Genomic DNA, 13,842 nt, shown 5'->3' on the forward strand with positions numbered 1-13,842 from the left:
AGCAATATCATTAAGTGCTGGTAGTCCCAGTAAAAAAGGCCGTATATAAACACTTTACTCTTCCATTGGGACCAAATGTGTTCACAGTCACCTATAAAGGATGTGCTTTAGTGGCAGCTAAATGGTACATTGCATCTCTTCAAACAAAGCACGCTGCATTTGTTTGCCCAGGATGTCCACTTTCAGGCCAACAAGTGACGGAAATGGTGTTTATTCCACATACAGGCAGAGCTTTTCTATTTGTTAAGCTTTTAACAGCCTTCTTACCGTTTTTTTGTCATTCATTTCACTGAGTGGAGAAATAAGAGAAATTTAAAAATACATGTCCAAAAAGAAATAACATGTAAAAAATTGTTTGTATAAAAAACATTAAAAATAATAAATACAAAAACATTTAATATAAAAATAAGAGTTTGAAATCATAAAAAAATTAGTATTAATAGAGAAATAAGAAAATGTATGTCCAAAAAATTCTAATATTTTTAAAGTAAAAAAATACTTAAACTGTGAAAAGGTTAAATTAAAAATACATGAATTAGTATTAATAGAAAAATAAACTAAATGTCAAATAATGGAAAAAGTGAAATAAGTATTGAAATAAGTATTTGATCCCAGTACAAACTGTAACATCGTACTTGGTGGGGAAAGCCAGAGAGCGCCATCAAAATGTATTGACAGTTTCATCGTTGCCTTGGTGAAAAATCTCCTTTGATTGACTTTAAAACCAGAAAAGTCCTTCCAAAGTGGACAAACTTTGCTCTTTGCACGTTTATTGTGGTGGCTATGAAAGCTGGGCTAATATTTAACAGCGATGTTGGAAAGGCACGCCACAAACAACCTGTCCCGCACACTTCCCAGACACCTGCGTGGACGCCGGTGTCATTTCCTTCCTCCGCACGCTGTGGTTGTGTGTTTTTTTGTGTGTGTCTTTCAGTTATGGTTAGTTGATGGACGAGCACACTGTTGCTGTTGCTGTTTTTAGCGTTTGAGCACGGGCATTCACATCATAGCTTTTGCTTCTCTCAGGTCTCCGTTGCAAAGGTTCTCCTTGGGGTCTTTGGACTGGCCGTGGTGGTGGTTCTGATCACGGTGCCCACCGTCATTTATTTGAAAGGTAAGTCTTGGCTTCATTTCCAGCTTAATCGTCCACGTTTCCCTTTCCCGTCTTTATTGGGTTTAACAGCACGCCCCCTCGCCCCGCCCCGCCATTGTTTATGGCGCTTATCATGATGTCAAAATCACCTGAGGACTTCAAGTCCCAAAATGAAATGAAGAATAACGACGATGTAGCAGAGTAAAGGTGACATCAACATTGCAGCAGGAACCATTTCATACAAGAAAAAACGGGACAACAAAAATAACCCGACATTTATTACCGCTTCTCCTAATTGACCTTTTTGACCTCATATAGCACTTTTATTCTCATAATATTACACTTTTTCTTTCAATTTATAACTCCATTCTTATAGATTTACCACTTTATTCTTATCAGTTATGACTTGTTTGTCATCCTTTACTACTTTTTGGTACATTTCTGACTTTATTTTCGTAATACTATAAAATTTTTTCTTGAAATTCATGACTTTTTCTCGTAAATTTACACATGTATTCGCATAATATTACTACTTTTTCCTCACAAATTTATGACTTTATTCTTGAAACTCATGACTTTTTTCTCATAAATTTACAAATGTATTCTCATAGTATTACGGCTTTTTTCTCACTAATTTACAACTTTATTCTCATAATTTTACCACTTTTTTCTCATAATGTAAGAGTTTTTCGCGTAAACTTTATTTTTTTTACGTTTTTCTCATAATTTGCAACTTTATTCTTTAAAAAATTTCTCATAATTTAAGACTTTATTCTCATGACTATGACTATATTCTTGTCATTTACGATATTTTCTCATCATTTACAACTTTTTTGTAAATTTCCTACTTTATTCTCATAATAATATAACTTTTTCTCTTGGAATTTGACTTTTGTGAATGAACTTTATTCTAATGTATAACTTTGTGTAGTATAACTACCTACTTTATAACTATAACTACCTACAATTTTTTCATAAAATTCATGACTTGGATGAAAATAAATGAAATAATGTGATTGATTGTGTTAATAAATGAAAATGGACATTGATCAAATAACATCTATGAATTGAGTGAAAACCAAATAAGGTGGTGGTGTCAAGTTGCCATGTGTGTTTCAGAGAAGCAGGATGGAGGCATCTACGAGAAGTACTTCACATTGGCGGACGTCTTCAACAGCTCCCTCAAACCCAGGGCTTACAGCGTGAGGTGGATCTCAGGTGGGTCCATCAAGGTCCTATGACTGGCTCTGCATCCATAAGCGTTCCTGTTCTCGCTCATCCAGATGCCGAGTACCTCCGGAGGCGAGAGGGCTCCGTCTATCTCCACAACGTGGCCACGGGAGGGTCCTCTGTCTTCCTGGGTGGAGACAAGTTTGTAAGTCATCCACGTGGAAGGTTTGACGGCACACAAAGTTGACGCTGAAGGATCAAATGGACCTTCATTTCTTGGAACTTAGAAGGAAAAAGACGCCACTGACTACCAGCTGTCGGCGGACCGCAGATACGTGGCGTTCATGAGCAACCACAGCAAGGTGAGACGCAGCTTTGGCTTTGCTTTGATCGATGAAATGTCCTCAGCATGAATGATGCCTCCGTCGTGTCCCGCTAGATTTGGAGGCATTCCTACACGGCGTCGTACTCGCTGTACGACCGCACGTTGGAGTAAGTATGCAGAAGTCCGACTTGAATGCCCTATGTGGTTTTGATGCTGTTCTACTTGGTCTCAGCAAGTTCCTGGAACCCAGTGACCTTCTTCAACAAGTCCAGTATTTGGCTTGGGCTCCTGAAGGCAACAAACTGGTGAGTATGATGGAGGGCTTTGATCGTCAAACCTTGATCCTCCTTTCCCAAACACACCCGGCCTACAAGATGGATTACCAGAACTGTTCTCTTTTGGATTCCTAGGCTTTTGTATTCCAAAATAACGTGTACATAAAGACCAGCCCAGATTCTCAGCCTCAGCAAGTGACCTTCGACGGCAAGGAGAACCTCGTGTTTAATGGAATTCCAGACTGGGTTTATGAGGGTAAGACACAGTACATATATGTACTAGTACTAGTAGTAATAGTAATAGCTTTTCTTTTCCTACCAGAGGAGATGTTCTCATCCAACCAGGGACTCTGGTGGTCTCCAGGAGGAAAATATGTGGCCTACATCCAGCTGAACGACACAAAAGTCCCCACTGTGGAGTACCCTTGGTATGGGGATAAACAGTACCCAAGTACTGTTTCCATCCCATATCCAAAAGTGAGTACCAATCCACCTTATATCCACCCTTGGTCCTAATTCCTAAACCTTGGCTGCTATCCGAAGGTGAGTACCCATCCACAGCCCTAAACCCGACCTTATATGCATCCAAGGTCCTACTTCCTAAACCCTTACCCATATCGAAGGGTGAGTCAGTATCTAACCAGTCTTGAATTATACCTGATACCCACTCAGTTCAAATTCCTAAACCTTGACCCAAATCCACAGTATGAAACCCTGCCTTATATCCACCTAAAGTCATAGTCGCTTAACCCTATAAGGTCCTAAACCCTACACAGTCCTAAACCCTACCTTATACCCAACCATGATTTCAGTTCCTAAGATCTGATCCATATCTAAATGTGAGTACCAATCCACAGTCCTAAACCCAACCTTATGTCCACCTATGGTTCAAATTCCCAAGTTCTGATCCATATCTAAAGGTGCGTAACCATCTACAGTCCTAAACCCTTACCCATATTCAAAGCTATTTTCTTTTGTCGTCTTCAGGCAGGTTCCCCCAACCCAGTTGCCAGTCTGTTCGTGGTGGACACTGACAACACAACCCACACTTGGCAAGTTCCCGTCCCAGAACCGTTCCGCTCCAGGTAAAGGAACCTTCCCAGCTGTTGAGTTGTGCGTCCATCCAGCATTTATGGCCATCTCCGGCCTTCCAGCGAGCACTACTTGGCTACCGTGACCTGGGGAACAGACCAGCGTCTCGCCGTCCAGTGGCTGAAGAGACTCCAAAACCACCTCATCCTTCAGATATACAACCTCAATGGCTCCACTTGGGACCCAGTTGAGGTAGCAAGTCCTCGTTTGGAGGGATATCTTCTTGAGACATCTTTTCACTCATTCTTGTCTTGATTTATGTAGCATGTGGACATGCGCAGCTCCTCTGGTTGGATCGGACGGGTAAAAAAAAAAAGGAAGAATGAGCTTTTAGAGAAGCATGCTTGTTTTTAGCTAAGTTTTTTTTCTGGCTAGTTTTCACCACCGGATCCAGTTTTTGCTGCAGATAAGAAGAGCTTGTATTTGCTGATGAGTGACGGCAAAGGCTACAAACACATCCATCACGTGGCGCAGGTCAGCAGGCGACGCTAGCTCTTACGTTAGCACAACGACTTCTTCATCCGACGCTACCTTACCTTGCAGGGCAAAGCCACAGCTATCACCACGGGCGCATGGGAAGTCGTCAACATTCAGAAGGTTACTGCGGATAGCGTGTGAGTTTCACTTTCAAAGATACGTATGTCCAAAAACTCTTGGAAAATGAGAAAATGTAAAAACCTAAATGTAAATTCAAAAAATAAAAAGTATAAATATATTATTAATTATTATACATATTATACACATGTGAAATTGCGTCAAAAAGTAGTCCCAGGTTGAGATGAAATACTACGTATTCCACAGGTATTACTCCAGCAACCAAGAGGGTGGAAAACCTGGAGGACGCAACGTTTATAGGTGAAGATGGGCGTCGCCTATGGCTTCATCGCCACTCGCCGGCTCTCCTAACTGCATGTTACGGTTCCGCGTGTCGCAGGTGGACCAACGGAGCCGTCACGTGTCTGACCTGCACCCTAAGCGGTGACTGCCAGTACAACTCGGCGGATTTCAGCCACGATGCGTCTTTTTACCTCATGAGCTGCAGAGGTCAGTCAGTTTCCCGTCTCTTGCATTCCTGAAACCTCTTGTATTGTTTTATTTTTTTTTGCTCCGAGGTCCCGGCGTTCCGTACAGTTCTCTGGTGGATAACAGGGACGGCACAGGTGAGCCGGGTAGAGGACATTCCTGTACAGGACAGTATTCCTTTCTAACCATCTTGCCGTTTTTAGAGCTGAAACGTGTGGAGGATAATAAGGAGTTCATCCAGCTGATATCGCACATCCGCATGCCCCACATGCGTCGCGGCACCCTCAGGATTGCGGGATACGGTCAGTCGTGTTATTTATGATTACTCGTTATTCAAGCGATGGTAATGAATGGCGGCCATTCCAATTCCATGATCTTGTTTTGTTGTTTTGGATGTAGATCTTTGGTACCAAATGTTTTTGCCGCCGGGCTTTGATGAGTCCAAGAAGTACCCGCTACTGCTGGATGTGTGAGAGATATTTCATAATATTTTTTACAACATTTATTTCCTTTTCAATTCATTTGTGTATTTATTTATTTTTTTAGTGATGTAAAATGATTTTGATATAAATACATTTTTTATTTTTTAAATTTAATTCTGTATTATAGTTATTTTATAAAGTTTATAGGAATTTATTTTGGTGTTGATTTTATTATTTTATTTCATTTATTATTTTTCATTTCAATACTTTTATTTTCTACTCATAAATATATATTTTTTAATTTTATGTTTACAGAATATTTAATATACTTCAATAATATGGATAAATTTTTAATTAGTTTTGTTTTAGTTATGTAATAAAATTTGTAGGATTTTATTAATTTTTTGTTGATTTGGTGGTTTTTATTTAATTCATTTTAAAATGTAATGTATATTTTATTTTAATTATTTTTTTTAAGAAAAATTGTCAAATTTATTTTTAATATTTTATTTCATTTTTATTTGCATATTTATGTAACATAAATAATGCTATTTTACTTATTTTGTATGAATTCTATTGGTGTATTTTTAATTGATATTGTGTTTTTATTGCTGCGTTTAATTGCTGTACTTTTTGCAGGTATGCAGGTCCGTGCAGCCAGAAGGCGGACTTCCTGTACCGGGTGAGCTGGTCCACCTACCTGGCCAGCGAGGAGAAAGTGGTTGTTGCCAGCTTTGACGGGAGAGGTAGCGGCTACCAGGGCGACAAGCTCATGCACGAAATCTACCGACGTCTGGGAACCTACGAGGTCGAGGATCAGATAACGGCGGCCCGGTAAGAAGGCCGCCCTTTCTGCAAACACGTTTCTGCTCAGATGACAGGAGAAAGAAAAAGCCTTGCTTTGACGTCCCGTTTGGATTTCAGGGAATTCATCAAAATGGGATTCATTGACAAAGATCGAGTCGCCATCTGGGGATGGGTACGTACCTTTAAGGCCGGTAGCCAGATCGTGTCGGCGGTTTACCATGACCGTCGTCACGGTCCGGGGCTGCACGATTGCTGCCAGCACCACAGGACTGTGGTTCATTCATGAAAACGCGAATTCCAACGTGTACCGTGAGATGGTCAAGCAGAACCTGGGCCAAATGACATTGACGCATCAGTGGTGGAACAACTTCAACCCCCCCCCCACGCAGTCAATCCTGCAGCCTCCTAATAAAGCCCAGTCCCTTCTTCTGTGCAGTCTTACGGCGGCTATGTGGCATCCATGGCCTTGGGATCTGGAAGCGGCGTCTTTAAATGTGGGATGGCAGTTGCTCCGGTCTCCAAATGGGAATATTATGGTATTTTTTTTCTTCTTGCTGTTTACCACTTCCACAATAATTTTACAGAAAAATGAAGACAAACAGGAAAAAACAGCAGTCATTTTACAAGAATAAAGTCAAAATATTTCATGAATATTAAAAAAATATTTTTTAAAATGCAGCAAAAATTTATGAAAATACATTTGAGGAAAAAGTAACATATTTAGTTATTTAGTCGTGGCATGAAGTCAAAATATTGCAGAAAAAAAGTTTTATTTATTTATTTTTAAAGTGCTAATATTATGAGAAACAAAGCAAACAACAAATAAAGTTGGAATTTCTGGAAAACTAAGGTGCGGAAAAAGTTCTCTTATAAGAATAAAGTTCAAATATTCTGGAAATGATTGATTAAATGGTTGAAATGCTGGAAAAAGCTTGACATGCACTTTTTTTTTTTTAATTCCCTCCAGATTCCATCTACACAGAGAGGTACATGTTGACGCCGGCTGACAATCCTGCAGCTTACATGGTAAACACACACATTCACACACGCGTGAACGGTGTCCAAGTGTGATATCCGTGTGCGCAGAACTCGACGGTGACGGCACGGGCCAAAAACTTCCATGCAGTGCAGTACCTTCTGGTTCACGGAACTGCCGACGGTAAGCCAAGGCTATGCTAGCTTTGACTTTTCAACTTTTGCAATTTTATTCTTGCAAATTTCTGCTTCTGTTTTTTTTTTTTTACAATTTTCTTTCTTCTTCTCTGAATTATTTCTCAGAATATTGCTAGAATACATATTTTTTAAAAACAGCTTTTTTCTTTAATATTTCAACGTTATGCTACCAAAACGATGTTATTCTTTTCCTCTTGTGGAAAATGACGTTTTACAAGGATAACATTGATGTTGTTTATTGCTGCTGAAATAGAATTACCTTGGTGATGTGTGAAGTTTTGTGTATTTTGCAGACAACGTGCATTTCCAGCAGGCAGCGGAGATATCTGAAGCTCTGGTGGACGAGCAGGTGGACTTCGACGCCATGGTGAGAGCAACGCCAGCCGCAAGCTAGGCGTCACGTTGCGGAATGACTAACTGTTGTCGTCCCGGCAGTGGTACACGGACAAGGACCATGGGCTCGGCGGTTCAGCCTACCAGCATGTCTACACGCACATGAGCCACTTCCTGCAGAGGTGCTTTGCGTGAAGCCCACGGATCAACACAACTGGCATCAAGCAGACTACCGAGACTCTGACTCTATGACTAATGTATATTGTTTATAATGGAGAGTAATCACTACTCTGCCCTTCCTATTTATGGAACACAACCACTCCAAGACTCCTGCAATATTTAAGACATATATGAGGTAATTTTTCCTCATAATATTACGTTATTCTCCCAAACCACAACTTTTTCAACACTCCAAGACCAGCTAATGTCATTCATAATTCCATAAAACCATTAAGAGTTCCACCATAAACCTAACCTAGCTTATAGCTAACGCTAGCCACCATTTTTATTCCTCTGGCGCGAAAACTCACCGGACATACATGATATGAATGAATTTGTTCATTGTTTGGAGTTACACCGAAATGATTCCTACCGCAAACAATGAGGCGTTGAGATCCGGACGCTGCATTCACATATTCACACATAACACAGTTTAGTGCTGTCACTACAGTACATTATCGGAGAGCACAGCAAAAAATGGCAAAACAGTTGCAAAGTATGATTCCTCGAGCGCTAAAACTCTTCAGACGTGAAGACAAAACAGCTCCAAAACGAACGTTCACGATAATTAATCTTATCTTACCTTTGCTCTTTTATTTTCAGAACTTTGTTTCATAATTCGTTAATTTGTGAAGCGTTACATTGAAATGATTCCCACCGCAAACAACGAGGCTTTTCGCATGTTTCCTATCGCCTCTTGACATGGGGAGCACGCCGTTGGCTTTAATGACATGTCTGTTAACCACGACACAACTATCAATACGCACACGTTTATTCGGATGAAAACAAATTGTTTTGATTATTTCATGACTTTTTTCACAGGCTCGGTATATATACGAAGGGTTTTATTATATGACAATAGAAAGCCAGTTGTTGGTTACCCATTGATTTTTTTTTAAATGTCACATGCAACAATATATGAAAATATACTTCCTATTTTTATACCAATGACCGGATTATTTTTTTAAATATAAATGTGTTGCATAAAATATTAAATTATTAACTGTAACATATTAATAATTATAAAAGTAAACATTAGTCATTAACATTAATAGTGGGCTACATTGTGTCAAGATGGAAACAATAGCATTTTTAAAAAAATAAATAATATTAATATATAATACAAAGAAAAAATTATTTTCCGCCAGTAATTTCAAATCAAGCTCCTCGCCTATTTGGGCCATAAAAGAGCGTAAAAGTGTAAAAGCAAGTTGATGATTCCTGTGGTTGGTGAAAAAAGTTACACGATGACTGGATGATGTCACGCTCGCCCATTAAACCTTCCTGCTGTTTGCCAGGATGAGTGTTGCGTTTGTTTGAGCTTCTCACCCGAGCGCCAGCTGGCGTCACGCTTCCATCCCTCGCCTCGTTGACGGCGGAGCTGCCTGGCTAATGGCTCGAGAGTAATCGGCGGGGCGGATGGAGGAGGTGGCCGACCTGGGCTATTTAAGGGTGGACGGCAGAAACGGGGTAAGTAGTCCGGGGAAGTGGCGACGTTCTTCTGAAGGCCATACGGGAAAAGGTGAGGCGTCATTTCTGTGTCTGAGCGGCTCCTGAGTTTATTTCCTAAGGAACATGTCAGGTTAGGCTGATAATCTTAAAAAATCATAAAATCATTATCATAATAACCATCTCATACAGGGCAGCAATAGTCACTACTAAACCGGTCTCTCCGGTCTTTCCGACGTACAGTCCAGTCAGTAATGTCATAATGCTTGTCTTTTTTCTTTACTCCATGATAAACTACTTCCAACTTGCGCCGTTATCTTCATACCTGCATCAGTCATGAAATCACTAGTTTCGTCAAATGACAGGTAATAAAAGGTGTGCATCGGTAGCATGCTAATATGGTCAAATTATCAGTAGCATGCTAATATGGTCATAGTAGTATCAAGGTAATGAAAGGTGTGCATCGGTAGCATGCTAATATGGTCAAATTATCGGTAGCATGCTAATATGGTCAAATTATCGGTAGCATGCTAATATGGTCAGAGTAGTATCAAGGTAATGAAAGGTGTGTATGGGTACCATGCTAATATGGTCAAATTATCGGTAGCATGCTAATATTAGTCATAGTAGTATCAAGGTAATGAAAGGTGTGCATCGGTAGCATGCTAATATGGTGAAATTATCGGTAGCATGCTAATATTAGTCATAGTAGTATCAAGGTAATGAAAGGTGTGTATCGGTAGCATGCTAATATGGTCAAATTATTGGTAGCATGCTAATATTAGTCATAGTGGTATCAAGGTAATGGAAGTGGGTGTTTCGGTAGCATGCTAGTATGGTGAAATTATTGGTAGCATGCTAATATGGTGAAATTACCAGTAGCATGCTAATATTAGTCATAGTAGTATCAAGGTAATGAAAGGTGTGCATCGGTAGCATGCTAATATGGTGAAATTATCGGTAGCATGCTAATATGGTGAAATTATCGGTAGCATGCTAATATGGTGAAATTATCGGTAGCATGCTAATATGGTGAAATTATCGGTAGCATGCTAATATGGTCATAGTACTATCAAGGCAATGAAAGGCGACTTGTGGTTTTTAAGGCTTCACTGACATAACTCATTTGAACTTGGTTGTTAGTCAGTATCGGTGTTGTTATCAGTATCGGTGTTGGTATCAGTATCGGTGTTGTTATCAGTATCGGTGTTGGTATCAGTATCGGTGTTGTTATCAGTATCGGTGTTGTTATTAGTATCGGTGTTGTTATTAGTATCGGTGTTGGTATCAGTATCAGTGTTGGTATCAGTATCGGTGTTGTTATCAGTATCGGTGTTGGTATCAGTATCGGTGTTGTTATCAGTATCGGTGTTGTTATCAGTATCGGTGTTGTTATCAGTATCGGTGTTGGTATCAGTATCGGTGTTGTTATCAGTATCGGTGTTGTTATCAGTATCGGTGTTGGTATCAGTATCAGTGTTGGTATCAGTATCGGTGTGGTTCTGTAGTTCAGGTAGCGGCAATGACAAGCATCTGCTCCGTGGTCGGCCTCCTCGTCATCTTCAGTTTTGTCCACTGCGGCTGGCAGCTTCCACTTCAGGACACCTCAAGGTAGGACTCAAAGCGGGACATGTTTTTATGGTTTGAATCCGTGTGACGGATGTCTTCTTCCACCTGAAGCTCAGAGATGGACGAGGCTTTAGTGAGGAGACACTCGGAGGGAACGTTCTCCAACGACTACAGCAAGTATCTCCAAGACCGCAAAGCGCAGGACTTTGTTCGCTGGCTGATGAACAACAAGCGCAGCAGGTTGGTGGTCTGACGTTACAATAAGTCCTCGTGGTTTTCGTAGTGGAACCACATAGCAGGGTTGCTAGGTCATGCTAGGTAGTCAGTGAGTCCCGTCATTATGGATACCGCTTCCTTAAGTTTGGGACACCAGTACCAAATTGTTGACAAGAACTGGAATGAGAATCAGGACCATGGTCGGTGATCTAGGGTGAAGTTCTCCGGGTCAGGGACGAGATCTTGCCCAAAGTGGAGGAGTTCAAGTACCAGTAGGCGGGTTGTGTGGTCCACCGTGGTAACGCGCCGTAAACCTGCATCCTGCATCCTGATCCTCGATGTTGTCCCAATGAGCATTGTTGTTTTGTCCGCAGCGCCGCCGACAAGCGCCACGCCGAGGGCACCTACACCAGCGACATGAGCTCATACCTGACGGACCAGGCCATGAAAGACTTTGTCGCCGGGCTCATGACGGGACAGATCCGAAGAGAGTAGGGGAACTTCCCACTTCTTCTTAACGCTCCTCCAGTGCGTGATTGCACGACAACATGGCCTTGGCTTCTTTGTCCCGCCCCCTTCACCTTTGAACCTGATGTGCCTTTTCCTGCCTGGTGCAACAATAAATCACATGAATGTGCTGAGTGGCGTGAGAGCGAGCGGAGAAGTTGTATTTTATAGCACAGTACACCTTTTAGCTTCTTACTTTAGCATCGTAGAAGCAGCTAACACAGTCACGGCCAAAGATGATTGTGGTTTTGGTCTTGCCTGGTGGACTCGTTCAAGTATCTCAGGGCCTGGTTTTGGTCGTGACCGAAAGAACCAGATGGCGGATACAACAAAACCGTGGAAAGATTATTACTTTGCATCAATTGTATTAATAATTACTGATTACAGAACCCTAACCTGGGCCAAGCCCTGACACTAACCCCTAACTCCAAAACCTAATACAAAATCTAATCCTAATCCCAAACCTAACACCAACCCAAAAACCTAATCCTAACATAAACACCAATTTAAAAACCTAGTCCAACCTCTAAAACTAATCCCAACCAAAGCCTTACCTCAACCTTGACCTTCAAGACCTAATCCTAGCCCAAACCCCAACCCTAATCTCTAAACCTACTTCAGGCCCTAACTGTAAACCTAACCCTAACCTCAAGTCTAACCTCTAAACCTAGCTCAAGCCCTAATCCTAGCCCCAACCCTAATCCAATCCCCAATCCCAACCTAAACCTCAACCCTAACCTCTAAACATAGTTCAAGCCCTAACTGTAAACCTAACCCAAAACCCATTCCCAACCCCTAAACCTAGTCCAAGCCCTAATCATAATCATAACCCCAACCTTAACCTCGTTACCTAAACCCTAACCCTAACCTCTAAACCTGTAAACCGAATTGAAGGCCTAGTCCTAACCCCATCCCTAACCTCTAAACCTAGTTCAAGCCGTAATCCAAACCCAAACCTCAACCCTAACTCCTAAACCTAGTCCAAACCCAAACCTCCAAATCTAGTCCAAGCCCTATTCCTAACCAAAGCCCAACCCGTAAACCTAAGCCAAAGTCCAAGGTCGAGGTTTGCTTTGCACACAGGGGCAAATGGGACCACCCTATGGGTGGTGACGGAGCCGTAACGGTTTCCGTGGTGTGCATGTACCCAGATGTGACGTCAGGAGGCAGCATGGGGGGTTAAGCCGGAGGAGGCACGTGGACGGAAGCTTCACCAGCGACGTCAACAAAGTCCTGGACTCCATGGCGGCCAAGGAGTACTTACTCTGGGTCATGACCTCCAAGCCTTCGGGGGAGAGGTAAAGCGGGGGCTCTCCGGGGATCGGCGGGTGGCGCTTGCCGGCGTGACGTTGCGTGTGTTGCAGGAAGAGAAGACAAGCAGAGCGCTGAAGAGACGGCGGAGCTCAAACGGCGGGAAAGGGAAGCCATAGAAAAACATCCCATTCTTCCATAAGCACTCAGGGAGAGAAACACCAAATAAAGTTATCTTTTCCATCCTGTGTTGGCAGCCCACAATGTCAATAAGAACCGGTGGCTAGCTTTAGCATCCAGCTAGCTGACACATGTCAATAAGAACCAAACCTGTTCTCATAACAGTGGCTAGCTTTAGCATCAAGATAGCTGACACATGTCAATGATAACCACACCTGTTATCATAACCGGTGGCTAGCTTTAGCATCCATAGCATTCAGCTAGCTGACACATGTCAATAAGAACAACACCTGTTATCATAACCAGTGGCTAGCTTTAGCATCCATAGCATTCAGCTAGCTGACACATGTCAATGATAACCACACCTGTTATCATAACCAGTGGCTAGCTTTAGCATCCATAGCATTCAGCTAGCTGACACATGTCAATGATAACCACACCTGTTCTCATAACCGGTGGCTAGCTTTAGCATTCGCCTAGTTGACACATGTCAATAAGAAACACACCTGTTATCATAACCGGTGGCTAGCTTTAGCATCCAGCTAGCTGACACATGTCAATAAGAACCACACCTGTTATCATAACCAGTGGCTAGCTTTAGCATCCATAGCATCCAGCTAGCTGACACATGTCAATAAGAACCACACCTGTTCTAATAACCGGTGGCTAGCTTTAGCATTCGCCTAGCTGACACATGTCAATAAGAAACACACCTGTTATCATAACCGGTGGCTAGCT

General features: G+C 41.8%; 2 protein-coding genes and 1 long non-coding RNA gene across 4 annotated transcripts; 2 read left to right on the forward strand and 1 right to left on the reverse strand.

The window, feature by feature from the left end:
- The first annotated feature begins 826 nt into the window (after nucleotides 1–826).
- Nucleotides 827–9,156, forward strand: LOC131137660 (dipeptidyl peptidase 4-like). The gene is made up of 26 exons (XM_058085857.2): nucleotides 827–939; nucleotides 1,027–1,114; nucleotides 2,213–2,311; nucleotides 2,377–2,468; nucleotides 2,551–2,625; nucleotides 2,703–2,755; nucleotides 2,821–2,893; nucleotides 2,999–3,119; nucleotides 3,186–3,340; nucleotides 3,851–3,948; nucleotides 4,018–4,147; nucleotides 4,220–4,258; nucleotides 4,331–4,429; nucleotides 4,499–4,569; nucleotides 4,757–4,810; nucleotides 4,890–4,999; nucleotides 5,068–5,115; nucleotides 5,182–5,280; nucleotides 5,378–5,447; nucleotides 6,040–6,234; nucleotides 6,325–6,379; nucleotides 6,644–6,743; nucleotides 7,175–7,233; nucleotides 7,294–7,366; nucleotides 7,674–7,747; nucleotides 7,816–9,156. Exons 1-26 carry the CDS (start codon nucleotides 937–939, stop codon nucleotides 7,906–7,908), a joined length of 2,226 nt encoding a protein of 741 aa, XP_057941840.2. The 5' UTR covers nucleotides 827–936; the 3' UTR covers nucleotides 7,909–9,156.
- On the reverse strand, nucleotides 5,052–8,396 carry LOC144901986 (uncharacterized). The gene is made up of 3 exons (XR_013630194.1): nucleotides 6,650–8,396; nucleotides 6,388–6,536; nucleotides 5,052–6,266 (listed from the first exon to the last, which is right to left on the reverse strand). It is a non-coding gene; the product is annotated as an uncharacterized LOC144901986 (long non-coding RNA).
- Nucleotides 9,157–9,218: 62 nt separating the features above from the next.
- On the forward strand, nucleotides 9,219–13,074 carry LOC131137726 (uncharacterized). 2 transcript variants are annotated; one of them, XM_058085987.2, is made up of 6 exons: nucleotides 9,219–9,402; nucleotides 10,890–10,992; nucleotides 11,062–11,190; nucleotides 11,541–11,657; nucleotides 12,825–12,971; nucleotides 13,038–13,074. In XM_058085987.2, the coding sequence occupies exons 2-6, from the start codon at nucleotides 10,904–10,906 to the stop codon at nucleotides 13,060–13,062; spliced, it is 507 nt and encodes a 168-aa protein (XP_057941970.1). In that variant the 5' UTR covers nucleotides 9,219–9,402; nucleotides 10,890–10,903; the 3' UTR covers nucleotides 13,063–13,074. The 2 variants fall into 2 exon arrangements, with proteins under 2 accessions (XP_057941970.1, XP_057941971.1); XM_058085988.2 differs by lacking the exon at nucleotides 9,219–9,402 and adding an exon at nucleotides 9,406–9,454.
- The last annotated feature ends 768 nt before the right edge of the window (nucleotides 13,075–13,842 follow it).

Source organism: Doryrhamphus excisus, linkage group LG17, assembly GCF_037039965.1.
Source record: "Doryrhamphus excisus strain RoL-2023G ecotype Guam linkage group LG17, RoL_Dexc_Guam_v1.1, whole genome shotgun sequence".
NCBI classification, from domain to species: Eukaryota; Metazoa; Chordata; class Actinopteri; order Syngnathiformes; family Syngnathidae; genus Doryrhamphus; species Doryrhamphus excisus.

Bases quoted from the DNA above. Each gene is read 5' to 3' on its own strand.
- LOC131137660 (XM_058085857.2), top strand. The intron at 2,312-2,376 runs GTGGGTCCATCA...TCGCTCATCCAG, and splicing joins CAGCGTGAGGTGGATCTCAG to ATGCCGAGTACCTCCGGAGG. The intron at 6,744-7,174 runs GTATTTTTTTTC...AATTCCCTCCAG, and splicing joins CTCCAAATGGGAATATTATG to ATTCCATCTACACAGAGAGG.
- LOC131137726 (XM_058085987.2), top strand. From the start codon at position 10,904: ATGACAAGCATCTGCTCCGTGGTCGGCCTCCTCGTCATCTTCAGTTTT. The intron at 10,993-11,061 runs GTAGGACTCAAA...TTCCACCTGAAG, and splicing joins CCACTTCAGGACACCTCAAG to CTCAGAGATGGACGAGGCTT. The intron at 11,658-12,824 runs GTAGGGGAACTT...GCATGTACCCAG, and splicing joins ACGGGACAGATCCGAAGAGA to ATGTGACGTCAGGAGGCAGC.